The sequence below is a fragment of the Lycorma delicatula genome, chromosome 9 (genome assembly GCF_047948215.1).
Source record: "Lycorma delicatula isolate Av1 chromosome 9, ASM4794821v1, whole genome shotgun sequence".
NCBI classification, from domain to species: Eukaryota; Metazoa; Arthropoda; class Insecta; order Hemiptera; family Fulgoridae; genus Lycorma; species Lycorma delicatula.
This window is the reverse complement of record NC_134463.1, coordinates 44,138,818-44,153,299: the sequence shown is the minus strand read 5'-3', so window position 1 is coordinate 44,153,299 and position 14,482 is coordinate 44,138,818. Positions and strand designations below refer to the sequence as shown.

Genomic DNA, 14,482 nt, shown 5'->3' with positions numbered 1-14,482 from the left:
ACTCTACATAAAATTTACATATGACCAGTGCAGTACTTATTGCAGTACTTAACTCTACGTAAATAATACATACACTAAAACACCTTAATTGCTAACTACACGTAAGTTTTACGTACCTTCTTTCAGGACAAAGTGATGAAAAAATACAAATAGCAGCATCAGGCACTTGAAATATGGAAACACTAATCCGCCAAAGCACAGCTGGGAGGATGGGAGATCTGTGAATCACATTACTCTCCACCCTCCCAACAATCAGCCGTACACATAAATGTTATGTACATTAGTGGTCTAGGGTTAAATAGTCAACAGGAAACCTTCAGTTTGAATTTTTTCTATCTCTATTCCTAAGATGATGCTTAAATCAGGAAGTTTACAATATCTATCCCATGGCAGAATTTTTATTTTACTCAACATATCATAAAATTAATTATTTTTATTTCATATTTGCTTAAAATCAAGCCATTATCTGTAAATAAACCTTGTTTTAAACTATCCCAACACTAAATTCAAAAAAAATTAAGGCTTTACCATAGATTTACCTCTTTCAAAGGCATTAGTGTCATCAGCAAACAGCACTACTTTTCTGGGAATAGCCCAGGATAAGTTATTAATAAAGAATTAATCAAGCAATGAACCTGATATAGATTATTTGCACTCCATAATTAAGGCTGTTCAAACCTGAGTACCACCATTTTCTTTCATGGAAGAAGCATCTACCATGAAAGAAAGATATTTATTATTTACTTATTAAAGACATTCTGTTTATGATTAATAGTGGTTCCTTCATAATTAATATGTAAAGCAGCAATTAATTGCAGGAAGACATATTTAAAATTTAAACTCCTACAGTAATGCCACACAAAACCGATACTCATAGAAAAGTGATTATGACAATGGTATCATGTTAATAAAAAGAGTGGCTGAGTTAGGGTGCTCTGATAAACTACCAAGGACCCTCAAGGTGTGAGAGTGGGCATGCATAATGGTGGAGGGGTACGCATGGGGAACATACTCGTACCCTGAGTAGATTAGGATCGGGAAGGGCAGCTCTCCTGGGGAGGGACATTTCGGCATTCCAGAAGGGACGGTCGGATGCTCTTATGATCCAGAAAGGACCCCGATGGGTGAACAAAGAAGAGTCCAAAATAGGGGCTTCTACGCCATAACACATGGCTGCGATCGAGACAATGTCTTCTAGGTGGTTAAACCCCTTTGTTGTGTTTAAACCTTTGTTGTGTTATTTCACCCTTTGTTGTGTTTAAAAAAGATAGTAAAAAAAAAGATAACCAAAAGAATGGTCATTTTTGCAACAAGTAAAAATTTATGGGCAGTTATAGAAAATTTATCTAGAGATCAGTGTTCAAAATATAAAATCAGAACACTTCTGATTAAAGTGATTTTATCTCTACTCTTACACTTACCTCTACGCATGCACCGTTTCATTTTATTTAGTTCTAGCCACTCATTTTGTGAGCTAGTTTATGCTTCAAATTTTACCAATTCCAATGTATGGGATCCTGTATCTAGTTATATAGAAATCAGTGCTTTTTTATTAATGGCAGAAATACAATAAATTATTTGAAAAATTATTATTCCAAAGTTAGCAATAAAATAACAACAGCTGATCAACAATGTGCAATTTTTTTTTTTTTTTTTTTTTTTTTTTTTTTTTTTTTTTTTTTTTTTTTAGAGTGATTTAAACACTTATTAGTGTTTAAATCACTCTGTAAGGTACATTAAGTTTATCAGATGAATGTGTAAGTTTAACAGAGGAATGAGTAATGGTAAACTAACGAGCCGATTTCTTATCCATATTTACATGAACCTTTTTTCTTATTTTTGTTTATTATGCCTTGCCTTGTAAAGTTGAAAATGCAACTGTCAGCTGGAAAGGCATATTGCCCTTCAATATAATTTTTTTTTCTTTAGAGATTTATGTGTTTCTATATCTTCCCATGATTCATTTTAGCTTACTCTACAATGTTGTATAGACATTTTTGCAAACAGGATGTATTTGCCATTAGTTTATTCAACATTTTTACACATAAATAAAGATAATTTTCTCAAAAAAGTGGAAATTTTCTTTACACCAAAAACATGCATTTCAAAGTCTATTATTCGGGTAAATGGCACACTCATCAGAGAAAAAAACTGGTTTCAATGATTGAACATGGGGAAAACGTTTTAGAAGAGCTTTGCAATAAGTTTCTCTTAAAACCATGGTCCTGGTCAGAAAGCTCATCAACGCAGACTTAAAGGATTTAAACCAAAGATTTTTTTTTTTGTTTTCTGTAATGTTGAACAGGGACATATAGCTTTGAAGACCTTTAATTGGTCAACTTATGAGGAGATAATAAAGAGGATTCCTCAACAAAAACAGAGGTAATCAATTAACTGGAAGGATGTACTTATTGTTTCAAGTCGAGGACAGACCCGATGGAAAAGGCTTTATTTCCCACTTTTGGAGTATTACTACTGATGGATCTCCTTAGCAAAATACTCAACAAATCTGTCTGTTATGTTTTCACTTGCATTTGTATGCTTGTATACTCAAAAAGTAGTAAGAACTCTTTCTTCAATTAAATACTTGCTTATGTCTACCGTTTAACCTAAAGTTGTTTAAATAAAAATTCTCATTGACATGTGAAAATAACATCAACTTTTAACTAATCTGGCACTTTGTTGATTAAATAAAAGCAGCTTATTAATGTTTACAAGTACCTAATGATATGCAGTGTTACCAACCTATACATAATGTCATGGAAAGTGTTTTTGGGCCTCTCTGTAGATAGTCCTTCAAACAGTCATTATCCCTCAGAACCTCAGTAAAGAATAGCTCTCATGCTTCTCCATGCTAGAAGGTGCCAACAAGGTAATATTTATGTTACCAGAGCAATAACTGACATGTGTGTTGTAGGGGAACGGGACAAAACCACAGAAGTGCTATCTCTGATCAGTGTAGTTTACTGTCCTGGCCAAAGTCTATTTCTGCATTAAAAATTTATAACTTGAAAATCAAATATTTATTTGCAGCTAAAATTAGATTTAGATACTTAAAATACATAAAAAATAGGCATAATAAAAAAATACATTTTTTCTTAATAAAAAAAGACATAATCAATCAAAAAAGGATTTTTTACTGAAAAAAATTCAACAATCAAGAAGCTGATTTAAACAACAGGTCTCACTCTTTCCAGATATGATTGGACTATTATTTCTATGAACATCAGTAATCAGTTAAATAGAGTGATTTATTAATGAAGTTCATGATAGGTTTGTCAGTAAGACTTGCTTGCAAGATTCCCAAGTATGAGTATGTGATAGTACATTGTGCAATGAGCCTATAATGATAGCCATTAATGCATGAGCGTAAATTAAGTTAAGACATGAGTCTTGGCGAATGTATAAATTTTGCAAGAGTGCATTAGTGGCCATTATAGAGAGTTAGTGGCATGCTGTATTTTTTCTACGGTTGAGAAAATATTGAGGTTATTGATTTAAATCAAAGATAAAATACTTTGTTTACAGAATATTTTTATAATTTTGCAAAAAATACACTAAACAATACATTTTTGTTCAATAGGTAATTAATTAATTGTACATTCTGCCTTTTCTTTAATATTGATTGGTGTTAAAGACATTTTTTCCTCAGAATTCAACATAAATTAACAAAAGGATAAACAGTGTAATATAGAAACTTAGTTACCTGTTAGTGTATTTTCAAATTAACCTCCACTTGCTAACTACTAAATTGGATTAAAATCAAAGTAAAAAAAAAGCTGAAACATTAAACAATACCCGCTTCTGATTGGTCAGTAGTTGAAAAGAATAGGTTTTTGATTGGAACACTTGTATCATAATGAGAATTTGTTTCATAATGACCCTCATTTTGATGCAGGTTCCAGCCATGTAATTCCAACATTGTAATACAGCCAAAGAAAAAAATATTTTTACTTTCCTTATTTCATTTTTATAAAAATTACCTAATCTGCTTCTTGTTATCTTATTTTTGTTACTTAATGAAACAAAGTTAAACATCAAAGATTTTCAAAAGAGTAATTAATTATAAATGCTCATTATTATTTACATGAAAGGTTACACTGCTTTATACTACTATTCTCGTGTCTGCTAGTGATTAGAATTAGTGTGATTGTAAAAATTGTAAACCTAAAGGGCAGTGGATATTCTTTTGAAACACTATTTTAATTGTAGTGATGTTATTTAAAATAATGCCAAAAAAGAATTACAAGGTCTATGATTTGGCATCCATAATCAGTTGTTCAAAACATATATATATTATTACATAGAAGTATTTTCATTTACGTTGTTTGCTGTAAGTGGTGCCAAATGACAAATTTCTTTTCAAGGAAATTTGCCTGATTTATACTGATTGATATCTTCATTTTTAATATTCAGAATAAATTTGTTTTAATTTTTTTCTCAGTTATGTTTAATTTTAATATTATGTATTTTAATAATCTTACTAAATAGTATCTAGCCTCTTCTTGGCCTGATCCCTTCCCATAACAGAATGCTTCTTCACCCAGTGTTCTCTACAGTGTCTCTTAATAAATATTTTTACTATGATAGATATTGTAACCTATGAAAAAGTTGTAGTGAAAATATCTTTTCAATCTTCTCAGAAATGTTCAGAATAAATTTTTTTTTAAATAATAAGAAGAAGAAAGATTAACAGATTGAAATCTGTTGAGCAGTTTTTGAAGTTAGTGTACAGAAATGAAGCTATTATACTATTTTCCTTATTTATTTATACAGCAGGCTAATAAATAGTTAATTTACCCTAATATCAGATTACTGATCAATGATAATGAATATTTTAGCATGTGAAAAATACTACAACGGTACTCAAACTCAGAGCCTCTAGATGAAATGTCAATACGCTACTACTCTGTCAAGGAGATCTGTTTTATTTTTTTACAGTATATTTAACTGAGTTGTCTAAAATTCTTCTAAGTATCAGTTCTTATTTATCTGTGACTCAGAAAGGAATCTCTAGTAAAATTAAAAAAAAAAAAGCCTCCTTACTTAATTTCAGACCGTTAAAAGTATTTTGCTAAAATATGTATTGAATAAATCATAAAAAAATATTTTCATATGTCCATCAAAGGAAGACAAAGCTAAAATTTGAAATTTCCAAAAATGATCTTATGCAAAGTCTTTTTTTAAATAATTTAATTCACTGTGTAAGCTTAAACTTTACATGTATTGAGCATGTTTTAGGAGTTAAAACATTTGTAACATGTTTCATTTTGCTTTTTGTGAAATATCAAAAGATTGAGTAACTTAATTTTGTACATTTTGCCTTGCATTATTATTGAAGTAATGAATTGCTAAGTGATCAATTGCTTCAGAAATATTTTTTAAGTATGAGTTCTCAAAACAACTTTTGTCAAGCATATTGATGGTAGGTTGAATATCACTTGTGCTGATATGGCAATGATATGCGTCAAGCTGCTGATTGTATGACTGTTGCAACTAAGGCAGTTGCTTTTGTAAGGATTTGAATGCTAGACTGTAGATACCAGTGTTCTTTGGGAATGGGTTTCAATTAGCCACAACTCGACCTGAGTCTGTTCAAGACTACATGTTTACAGGTACATTTACACTTACATTACATATTTACATCTACAGCTACATCAGGCCTAGCAAGTTGGTAGCTGTGACTGTAGTTGCTAATCGATACACACATAATCAGACTCGGCAGTAGCTGAAAAATTATTTGAAAACAATTATGAGCAGTAAAAATTTCTTTTAAAATCTGTGTACCAACTGTTGATTATTGTTTCTTAAATAAATAATGTAGAAACAATCATTAACTGCAGATCTTTAAAAAATGTGTAGAAAGAAAGAACGAATAAATAGTTTTTATTCTGGAAAAAAATATATATATAATTTCCAATACAATGATATTCTCTAGCCAGAAATGATTGTAGTGAAAGACAAATATTAAATTATATTGTTAAATTTTTTTTTCTAATTGCAATATACCTATTTCAAAGCAAAACCTATTTCTTAAAAACTCAAAACATTTTTAATGATATAAAATAAATATTAAAGAAATATTTATTAATTTAATTTACAGTAAGTGGTCCTTATTTGCTTTTCTCAATAGCAATTTTGAATTTGTTTTCCAAGAATTTTAAATGATTAAATTTAACTGTACTCAGTTCTACATATTAATTTTCTAATTTATTGATTTTTAAAATATTTATAATTTTAATTTTTTTTTCAATCAACCTGTCGCTAATATCATCTACAAGTTTGTGACATGTTTTTTTTGTTTTCTTTTGTGAAAAATAGTGTAACTGTACTTTAATTGTAAATAAAGACTTTTTTTTATAATTGATTTATTATGCTTACATATATTCCCCTCTGATATATATATCTCACCTATATTTTTTTTAGGACAATTTTTTAGGTCTTGTAGAGTATGTGAGATTGCTTGATATACACATCCTTTCAAAAAACCCCAAAGAAAGAAGTCTGGTGACATTAAGTCAGGGGAATGAGGAGGCCACAGACCTTCTGAGATCATGTGGTCACCAAACATTTCTTCCAAATATTCCGTAGAGTTTTTGGATGTATAGCACGTTGCCCCATCTTTTTGCAAGTAACAATAGCATTCATTAGGCTGGAGAAGAGCTACAAATTGCATAATTATGTCCTGTAATAATAAAAAAAAAATCAGGCCCATTATTATTAGTGTGGATTTTGTGATGACCAACGTATGTTGTTCTGACTCTTGATGTAACTACTAAGGTTAGTAGTTATCTCATCATTAAAAAACACATTATCCAGTATGCCCATCCCATTACTTTACAATGGTCCATCCATTACTATCAATGGCTTATCAACCAGAATGGTTGATAAATCATTGTAGTACCTTATTCTTTTAACAGTGACTGGGGGTTTCAGTTCCTGTATGCAATGTATTCGTTATGCACGCAGACCTAATTTCTTTGTGGTTTTTTGTGCACTTCTGTACAATAATCCTGTCTGCGATGATAATTATGATAATTTACGCAATATTTTTCTTAGAGACTATTCTAGTAATGCATATACCTCTTCCATTTTACCATTTGTCAATACTGAAGCATGCCTATTCTTCTTATTATCAGCAATAATCCCAACTTCTTGAAAGCAATTTATAATTTGCTTTACTGTTGAGTTGTTTAGCACAGCAGCACCTGGAAATCTAATATGAAATTGTTCTTTAAAGTAGTAATATGACTTACTTCCAAAGTACACCTCGACAATAAACAGTCGCTGTGCTATTTAAAACAGCTTGATTCACAAAGAACACCACATCGCACGTTCTGTAATCATAAAGACCGTGTGCTCTGTGTACATAAAAATGATTACTACACATATTGCACAGTAATGCCACCTACTAGTAGCTTAGTTAACTACATAGCCATACCTAGACAAACATCAACTAAATTTCAAAAATTACTAAAAATGTGGTTACTCAATGTCAGTGTGCTCAAGACAAATGATGTGCACAATAAAATTATCGTACTACATTTATTTTGTGCTGAAGAGGAAACATTTATTGCTGTGAACTTATCCATTAACTCTTTCTTACTCGATTGCTATACAAAATGCCAAAGGTTCCTGAGTAAATCTAATCCTACTTTTACAGTGCAATAACTAAAATATGGATATTCATTTTGGGCAACTTTATTTAATATTATTATTCAATATTTTTTCTTTATTTTAGGTGGTTGTGCGTTGATAATAAGTCAGATGGTATGGGAACTAAGTTGAGTGTACAGCAGAGGGAATCGACTCCAGATCCCTGGTGGCCTAATCAAACACAAACTGAAGAAACAGCTAGTACTGCTTTCAGCAGATCAGACTTAGCTGCCTCATCAACTCAGGTTTGTTTGAGTTATATATTCTTGGAATTACCTTTTATGCTTTATGTGTTTGTTAAAATATAGTGAAGTATGTTTAACATGAAATTATTTCAGATTACTGTAAAAAATGGCTCTGTTTATTTCCAGTTAGCTAAAAAAAAATAAATTGAAAATACTATTTGACTTCTGACAGTTTAAAAAAATAAATACATTAAAAATTTATTTTATTTTTAAAAATTGTTATAATAACAATTCTTTTAGTATTCTTTTAGTAATGAATTTAGTCTTCCAGTTGCCCTTGTTGAAAATGATATTCATAGGCATTTAAGTTGAATTTTTGGCATGACATTTATAGAATTGCTTCAGTAAGAAATGTAACCAATATCATTGAAATTTTAAAAAAGATAGAATTTTGAATAAAACAAAAAAATCAGAATAAACTTATACAAACAAATTCTCAAGGCAGTTAAACTTAATGTACGTGCTGTATTTCATGTTAAAATGTAGCAGGCATTTCAGATCACAACATAAGCTGTATTAACATCTGTCATATTCTACTAAAGAAAAGATATTAAGGTAGTAAAACAAACATATATAAACACAACACTAATGTTTCAAGTAATACAATTCAAATTTGGTATGACATCTAACTATGCTGGAACTGCAGAGATCAACAAAAGCAGTGCTAGTTTCTGAATAAAATTATCTGAGCTAAAAACTTTCATTGAGTTTTAAATATGGTCTCAGTCAATCGGTAGTAGTTCTGCCTCAGAATAGTTTCTTTAAGCAGCAGTTCTTCAAGGTTCTCTATTCTGGACCAATCTTTATCTTCTATAAACATAGCATAGAATCTACTCTTTCTGTCTCTCCTAGTTACTGTTTGCTGCATAACAGCCCTCAGCAGGTGTTTCTTCAAATCCCATGATCTAACCTATTCATTTTTCTTCTTTTAATGTTTTCCAAAATAGAAAATATAAAAACTTGATACAGATCAGAACTTTATTCTTTGGTTCTTTCCAACATCTACATGTTGTTGATCTCATCTCCCAACTTACTACTTTCATTCTTCTCCAGATCCACATTTCTAGTGCTTCTGTTCTTATTTTGTTAATTGGGTATTGATTGTCCTTTTTAAGCTAATTTATGTGTTTTCTCTGCAGATTGTCATGGACAATAAATCTATTTAAGAATAATGTTAAATAAATATGTAATATTACTAATGTGTTCTCTGAAGAGGTTATTTTCATTTTTAATTGGTTGTGACTTTGAAAGGTTATCTTTCAAAGTAAAACTTTTATTGTATTGTAACTGCTGATCGTATTTTATATTTTGTCTTCGTATCCAACAATGTAATGGTTAATCAGATCTTGGTCTAATTTCTGGCAAGGGTTTGGAGTTATGGTAAGATAAAACCTTTTTTATAAGTTTTCCTGTTAATAAAAGCCAAGTGCTAAAAAAAAGGAAATAGTTAATAAATACTTAGTATATCAAATTATTATGTTAACCCACATCTTACAGTTCAAGAGGTGAATTCTAATATTTTCCAATAACATAGTGTTTCAGATTATTGTACAAACACTTAAACAAATGAGGCTGGTTACTGGATTGAAGAAGGTTATGAATTTTTGAATTGACCTCCAAGATTGCCAAATTTTTAATTGTTTGTGACTTTTTTTTAAAAGGACTATTTCAGACCTCATAACCTAAGTACTGATGAGTAAAAGAGGGTCGTCAAAGAAAAAGTAATTCACATCTCAAGGACTTTTTTCTGACATGTTCTTACATCATTTGTGAAATGCTATTAGTATGTCTGTGGAAGAATTTAATTTGAGTCACTATAATAATGATCACTATCCTTATTGCTCATAGGTTTTTTCAATGTGGGAAAATTTCAACTCGCACATTATTAACTTTACCATGTTTTATCATAAAAAAAAGTTATGTAATTTTAAAATATATTTTCTAAACTGAAAACTGGGGTTTAATTTTGAAAAGTCACTTTTTTATCTTGAAACACAAAAGTAAAGTAATATTTTATGATAATTTTTTTTACTTTTTTTGGTGTCTGCTATAAGTTTCAGTTAAACTGATTATTGCATATGCAGCCAATTAAAGATGCAGATTTTTTTGTGAAACTCAATAAATAAATCTTTAAAATTATAACATATATGTGAAGATTTCCATAGAGCAGTGAGAAGAAAATGACATGTTTCACATTTTACTTTATTTTTTAATTTTGTGTGTAAAATTTTATGGTATGGGGTCATTTCCATTATCTGAAAATTTACTGATAAATAATGACATCAAGATTTTTGAAATTATAAAAACTACTTTTGTTGACAAGTTTGCATATTATTATGTTTAAACGCTTTGTTGTTTTGCACTTCCTGAGACAGGGAAGAGATGTGCACTTGTCACATCAGAGAGACAGTAAAATGTTTTCAAAACCAAACTAATAAGAAGCATTGCCAACATCAAAATAAATTACTTCCCTAAATTTAAAACAAATAGTTTGCGTTGTGTGTGTGTGTCAGATCATTGAACTTTGTTTTTTTTTTGTAATAAAAAGTTAACTGAATTTTATGTTGCATGTACTAATGTTATGATAGCAGTTCTCATTTTCTTTTAATCAGTTTTATGTTCGTTCTTTTTTCCACTCGCATTAAATTTGTTGTTTACTTTGTTTTTAGATCTTATGTAGTAACTCTTTTAATATACTTCTTTATCATTGTTCTTACTCTTCCTCTTATTTTTCATTTCAGAATGAACTAGGAAGAACAAATACAATAATATAAATAGATAATTTAAATTCTGGAATATTTCCAGAAAAATAAATACATCAACCATGAAATCTAAATTTAAAATTAATAAATGTGATGTCAAAGAAGTTACTCATGATTAATTTATAATGGATTGTAATTCTCAGTTCGCAAATTTTTATGATTTATATAGCATATCTAGAATAAATTATCCTTTAAATTTACTTTATTTATGTCCACTTGATATGTTTTTGTGTAATATACTTGAATTATTATATATTTATAATTCATTAACTACAATAATAACCACTGAAAATAACCAATATTTTTCTTCTTTTTTTTTTCTTTTAACTAAAAATAATAAAAACAGTTAATAATTTGGTTTTGCTTAAACTTAAATGTGTCGTCCTACTTATTAAACTCCAATAAATATTATTTGTATCATATAACATTATTATTTTAACTTTAAAACTATTTGTTACATATATACATACTGAATGTTTGTTCAAAAAGTTATGGAAATTTTTTGAACAGAGTCAGTTTTATATCCTTTAGTTTTGAAGAACTTTCTCCTAAGACAATCACTTCTCACCCAACACTGTAATCACTTCTAAAAGCAATAATAATTTTTGGAATTGTAAATAAGTCCATCACAGATTTTCTTTATTACCCAAATCATCGCCCTTTCAAAGAGGGTTTCATTTTGGGAAATAAGAAAATTTATGCTAGAACAGGGTCAGTAGACTGATTGAGGAAGTACAGTTGTCTTACAGGTGAATAAAAACAAAATTAATATATTTGTTCATGAACCTAGTGTAATTTGTAAGCTGGCTCATTGTCATAATGTAGGTATCAGAACCTGGCTTTACACATTTAAGGTTTTTTCTCCTATAATTCCCTCACCCATATTTTAATACTTACAGATTACACCAAAATTCATAGCTTAACCTTAATTTGGAATGGAATGAAATGCAAGGATATTGGGGGATACATACCTATTCATTGCAGAGCCTGGATATCAGTCCTATTGCTGCTGGGTCTTTCTTTTTATTGGGTGGGTATTTATTTAATGGCGGTAATTATTTGTTTGGATTTAGGACAGAATTAGCGATTGCAGATCTATTTGAATAAATTATTACTTGGGATATCTAACAAGATATCTGCATCTTTCTCCCGGTGCGATTCCCATTTGGTCCATCCACTGAAAGCCTTTCATTGCTAATGCCTTTCAGTCTAGCAGGAATGTGGCTGATAGGACCCTAATTATTTGAGGGTACAATGGGTCTCCCTTTGCTGGAGAGAGTAGCATGTGAATGATAGGGCAATAATTGTAATATGAAGGAAAGAAGGATGGTTGGTGAATTTAGGTTTTGTAGACTCTTCTTCACTCTTGCCATCTTCTTCATCTAGCATCAGTCGAGTCAGCGCTGGGCCAAAATCACTGTTATGGGATGTAATTCCTGCTTCCTTCTTCTTTGACCTGACTTTATGTATTTTCGGATGTAGATAATTACAACCATAAAACCTTAGTTCTTAGAAAATTTTGTAAAACCTACGGTAAGAGCTCTTAATTAAAAAAAAAAAACAATCATCAGGAAATTATTTCTATCCATTCTAATGATTGCATTTTTATTTCTAGATTTATAACGTAATTTCTAATGCATTCATAAATTTTAGATTGGTGGCAATGCTGTTTTCTTTCTGATCCTGGCTGTGAGGTAGATTTTTCAGCTGTCTGTTGCTTTTCTAATTTTTTTCAAGCTTCAATAGATGATTTTATTAATCTATTGGCATCTCTGCTATTTTTCTAACTAATAAATGCTCAAGAATATTAACCATGCTGAATATCATAGCATGCACACAATACACACTTTATAAAACAATTGTAGTCAATGAATAGCTACAGAAAGATGATATAACCGACAGCAAAATATAACAGACACAATACTACCCACCGAGCAGTACAATGACCTCTTTGCATTGGCGCTTTATTTAAAATTTCTGGATATTCTTTTACAGTCTTTGTAGTTTGTATATCAAGCATAATGCTGGATTTCTTTTCTTATATAATGTTGTTGCATAATGCTGGACATAATCTCCTTGCATGTTGTAATTTTATTTATGTCAAATGATCTTAGTAACCAGTAACACATAAGATAAAAAAAATAATATTAAGATAATCAATTTTTTCTTTTTTTTTTTAGGTACAAAATGATAAAGAACTGGCAATAGCTGTTGCTACTGCAGTAGCTAATGCAGCAGGTGTTACGGCAGCACATATGGAAGATGGTTCACAGGTACAGATAAACGATATCGATGATGATTTCAATAACGATTCAAGACTTGAAAGTAATCAAAAAAAATTAGAAGTATTTAAACAAGAACTGGCAACTAAACGAGAAGCGAGACAAAAAGCGATCTCAGCATTAACTGATAAATTGAAACAACTTCAACAGCAAGTTAAAGCTGAAGAACAGTCACGAATTATTGCTGAAAATGAAGTTACTAGGTATATAAAATTATTGTATTAAGTTAATATTTATTTAAATAAATTAAATTAAACAATGTATTATGAGGTCAAGATGAACATGTCTATTTCAAATTAAACTGTGAATGAAATTCCATCCTGTATGACTAAAAAATGACTATATAATTAAAAAATTTTTCATTTCTACTTACTTATAATAACTTAAAAGGTAAATTTCTTGTATTTTTTAACATTCCAGGATAGTTACTTTTAATTGCATAAAATAAGTACATAAAATAAAAGATAGTTACTTTTAATTGCATTTTATCCTCACTGTGTAACTAGTATAGTATGGCAACTGGTTTTTAATATGCATTTTTCCAAGGATGGTCAACCTGAGATAGAACAAGACTAACTGATTAACTGTAATTAGGTCTAGAGCCTTTATGAGAGCAATTCAATATAAAATAAAAATAAGAAACAAACCATATTTGTGGTGTAATAATTTCATGCATTTATAATATAAATAAGAAGTGGATTTTACCTTTATACATTACAGTTTACAGTTGCTTTTTAAAATTCAAAAACTTATTATCTGAACTACAACAGGAATGAAACAAATAATAATGTTGAGAAAATTTTGCACCCATAAATTAAATGAATGTTTCTGTTTACATGCAAATATAAAATTTTGTTAATTTACGAAAAGATAGATTGAAAGAAATATACTAAAATTATACATTATGTAAAATATGAACAACATTCACGTAAAACAATGAAGAATTGTTTCAAAAGACAGGATCTAATCTGCTACAAAAATTGTTTTCATGAGACATCAAGAAGTAGGAATACTCACAGTTTTAAAAGATTTTTTTTTAATCAATTTTGCAGTATAATTCTAAAGGTTACTTCTCTTAGCTACAATTAAAATTGGGAAAAGTGTTTATGTTACAAGACCCATTCAGAAACTTCACAGCCTGACAAAGAAAACAAGATTTTTCAGAAATTCTTTTTCAACGTCAACCGGTCCAACTCTCCTTAATAAGCGGTTGCCTCAGCTTTGACTCATTTAAAGTGAATCTCGTACAAAGTGCCATTTCTTCAGGTTTGGTAATAGCTGGGAGCCAAATATGGCACATGTGGAAGCACATTGAAGTGTAACTCATGGAGCTTTACTCCAACAACCAAAGATGTGTAAACAGGTGAATTATCGTGAAAGAGTGTTTTCTTTTTGACCAGATGTGGATGTCTAGCTTGAATAGCATTCTTCAATCAGTTCAGTAGTGAAGCATAATATGCCCTGGTGATGATCCTGCCTTTTTCCAGGTAGTGTGTAAGCACCATACCATGAAAATCCTAAAAAAAACCATAGCCAT

The 14,482-nt window shown here is 29.9% G+C and overlaps 1 protein-coding gene across 1 annotated transcript in view; it reads left to right on the top strand.

Annotated features, from left to right (window-relative positions):
• LOC142329994 (uncharacterized) overlaps positions 1-14,482 on the top strand; it is a 34,150-nt gene that overhangs the window by 6,267 nt on the left and 13,401 nt on the right. Inside the window, exons 2-3 of the mRNA XM_075374992.1 lie at positions 7,742-7,901; positions 12,844-13,148. Coding sequence (XP_075231107.1) covers positions 7,773-7,901; positions 12,844-13,148 — 434 coding nt within the window. The 5' untranslated portion in view covers positions 7,742-7,772. The remainder of the gene's footprint in view (positions 1-7,741; positions 7,902-12,843; positions 13,149-14,482) is intronic.